Here is a 3,039-nt window from a genome sequence, read left to right as displayed (position 1 = left end):
ATTTATTTATTTGTTTAATAATAATTTATTTGTTTATTTATTATTAATAATGTATTTATTTATAATAATTTAATTATTTATTTATTTATGTTTTCATGTTGTACAGCGTCTTCTCTCAGTGGGAACAAGGACTCCATCTACAGTCTGGCCATGAATCAGATGGGGACGGTTATAGTGTCAGGATCCACTGAAAAGGTTCGAATCCTCAAATCTGACATCACAATGCATTTAACATACAGGATATGATGTATTTTTCATGGAAGAAACTGGATTGTGGCTATTTTGTTCAACTTTTTAAAATTACATTTTCATAGTGTTTTTTTTAATTATATATACATCAAGATCATGCAAAATGAGACCAGGGACATATTAAGAGAGTTAGTTTTCATTACATGTTGTCTCTACAGTCATTTTTAAAGATGCTGATGTTGTATAGAGTGGTGTATTTCTTCTTCTCACAGTATCGCCTGATTTCTTCAGGCTCTTGTATTGATATTTGCTGTTTACTTGCACTCTCTTTCTGGTGTCGCTAGTTTCAGATTGTCTTTGTTTCTGTGATATCTTCGTCAGGTTCTGAGAGTGTGGGACCCGCGAACCTGTGCCAAACTGATGAAACTGAAAGGACACACAGATAACGTCAAATCCCTGCTGCTCAACAGAGACGGGACTCAGGTGAGACACACACACTTTGTTGGTAGAAAAATTAGTTTGTTTTTCTGGGAAATAATAAGTATGGGCCTGGTTTCACAGATAGGGCTTAGACTAAGCCAGGACTAGGCAATAGTTCAATTAGGACGTTTAAGTAATTTTTATTAACGTGCATTTTGAGAGAAAACAGAGGCACTGATATATTTTAAGATCAGTCAGAGCAAGTTTCTTTCAGTTAAAACAGTACAGACTTACACTTTAGTCTGTGAAACCGGGGGATAATGAATTAATTATATTAATTAATAATTTATAATTAATTCCAGTGAAGAACTGGCACATTTTTGCATATAATGCACATATGTGACCCTGGAGCACAAAACCAGTCATAAGGGTCAATTTTTTAAAATTGAGATGTATACATCATCTGAAAGCTGAATAAATAAGCTTTACATTGATGTGTGGTTTGTTATGATAGGACAATATTTGACAGAGATACAACTATTTGAAAATCTGGAATCTGAGGGTGCAAAAAAATCTAAATATTGAGAAAATCATCTTTAAAGTTGTTCAAATGAAGTTCTTAGCAATGCATATTACTAATCAAAAATTAAGTTTTGATATATTTACGGTAGGACATTTACAAAATATCTTCATGGAACATGATCTTTACTTAATATACTAATGATTTTTGGCATAAAAGAGAAATCTATAATTTTGACCCATGCAATGTATTGTTGGCTATTGCTGCAAATATACCCCAGCGACTTCAGACTGCTTTTGTGCTCCAGGGTCACATATAATGGATATTGTGATTGTCTATTTATGCAAAAGTTAATATGCATGCTTTCGCATTTTCACGTCAGTTTTTACCTTTATAAATCCAGATTTGTTCTTCTTTTGATGCAGGATTGAATCCGATGCAAACAGCAGTCTTGTTCTTGTTCTGTTGTCGACTGTAGAAGGTTTTAAAAGCCTTTGAGCTCTAAACGAGCTGGTTTTTGTGTGCTCAGTGTCTCTCAGGGAGCTCAGACGGGACGATCCGGCTCTGGTCTCTGGGTCAGCAGAGGTGTATCGCCACGTACCGCGTTCACGACGAGGGCGTCTGGGCGCTGCAGGTCAACGAGGCCTTCACGCACGTTTACTCCGGAGGCCGCGACCGGAAGATATACTGCACAGACCTGCGCAGTCCTGACATCCGTGTGCTGATCTGCGAGGAGAAGGCTCCTGTGCTGAAGGTGCGACAGTGACATACAATACCACACACTTTCACAACAGTTTCTTTAACTTCTTATGAAGAAACATTTCTCTTGGGTTTATGATCATTTTTTTATGTAGTTCTATTGAAATTATATATATATATCTGTGTGTATATACATATATATATATATATATATATAGGAATATATGTGTGTAAAAATTTATATAAATATTTTAAATATATATGAATAAAAAAATATTTACACACACATTATTATTATTATTATATATATATATTTTTTTTTTTTCCTCACTTAAGAAAGAACGAACATATATACCAAACATCCCCATAGGTTTAAATCAAGGGTGCAGGTTTATGCGTCACGCAGCAGCTGTGGAGCGTGAGCAGGTCATGGGAAGCAAGTGAAAGTTACTGAGGTGTGAATGTGTGCTTCTCTGTCTCTCAGATGGAGCTGGACCGCTCGGCTGATCCGCATTCGGCCATCTGGGTTTCCACCGCGAAGTCCACGGTTAATAAGTGGGTAAGTGCAGCTGCTCCAGCCACTGTGTAACACACACATCTACAGCTGAGCTTTAGATATTCTGCTGCGGCTTCCTTTACTCATTAATTACTGTCGCCCTTCGGCTAAATATCCCTGCAGTGCTACTGTTTTTAAGTAACGGTGTAATTTGTTGTGTTGCATGTTATGGTCGCATCTTAAAATAGTAGAATGCTTCTGTTAATTATGCAATTCACACTTTTCATCTGAAACTGGAGCTGTGGGCAGACAGAAAGAGTATTGTCACTATTGCATTCACTGAATGGTTATTAGATATGATGCATTAATACTAATTTGATCCTGTCAGAGTTTGACGGAGAAGAATTTAAACGAGCAGCAATTTTTTTCTTTTACACCATAATGTTTAGATGCAGGGCTTTTAGTTAATTCACCAGTAGCAGTGAATAGTTTTCTCTTTTTCATGTTGATGTTAGTTATTAAAGCTTTAACATGTAAAAAAAAAAAAGATGCACATCCTCCTAAAATTTAGTTTGACAATCCTGGTCTAAAGTTAGAAATCTTTATACATCTTTGAATAGTAAGTGAAAAATATTCGTAAAAAGCCAGATTATGCATTCTTCAAGATTTTAGTTGCTTTTTTAGTTACATTTTCTGTACTACTAAAACTAAAACC

The 3,039-nt window shown here is 35.7% G+C and overlaps 1 protein-coding gene across 2 annotated transcripts in view; it reads left to right on the top strand.

Annotated features, from left to right (window-relative positions):
* Positions 1-3,039, top strand: part of LOC107753054 (WD repeat-containing protein 48-like) — a 21,788-nt gene that overhangs the window by 4,058 nt on the left and 14,691 nt on the right. For both annotated transcript variants that reach the window (XM_016569161.1, XM_016569163.1), the window contains exons 6-9: positions 107-195; positions 571-672; positions 1,659-1,883; positions 2,313-2,387. In XM_016569161.1, the coding sequence (XP_016424647.1) occupies positions 107-195; positions 571-672; positions 1,659-1,883; positions 2,313-2,387 (491 nt within the window). The remainder of the gene's footprint in view (positions 1-106; positions 196-570; positions 673-1,658; positions 1,884-2,312; positions 2,388-3,039) is intronic.

This window comes from Sinocyclocheilus rhinocerous, unplaced genomic scaffold (assembly GCF_001515625.1).
Source record: "Sinocyclocheilus rhinocerous isolate Xijiao unplaced genomic scaffold, SAMN03320098_v1.1 scaffold1493, whole genome shotgun sequence".
NCBI lineage: Eukaryota > Metazoa > Chordata > Actinopteri > Cypriniformes > Cyprinidae > Sinocyclocheilus > Sinocyclocheilus rhinocerous.
Note: the sequence above shows the minus strand (reverse complement) of the source record. Positions and strands in the feature narration are given on the sequence as shown.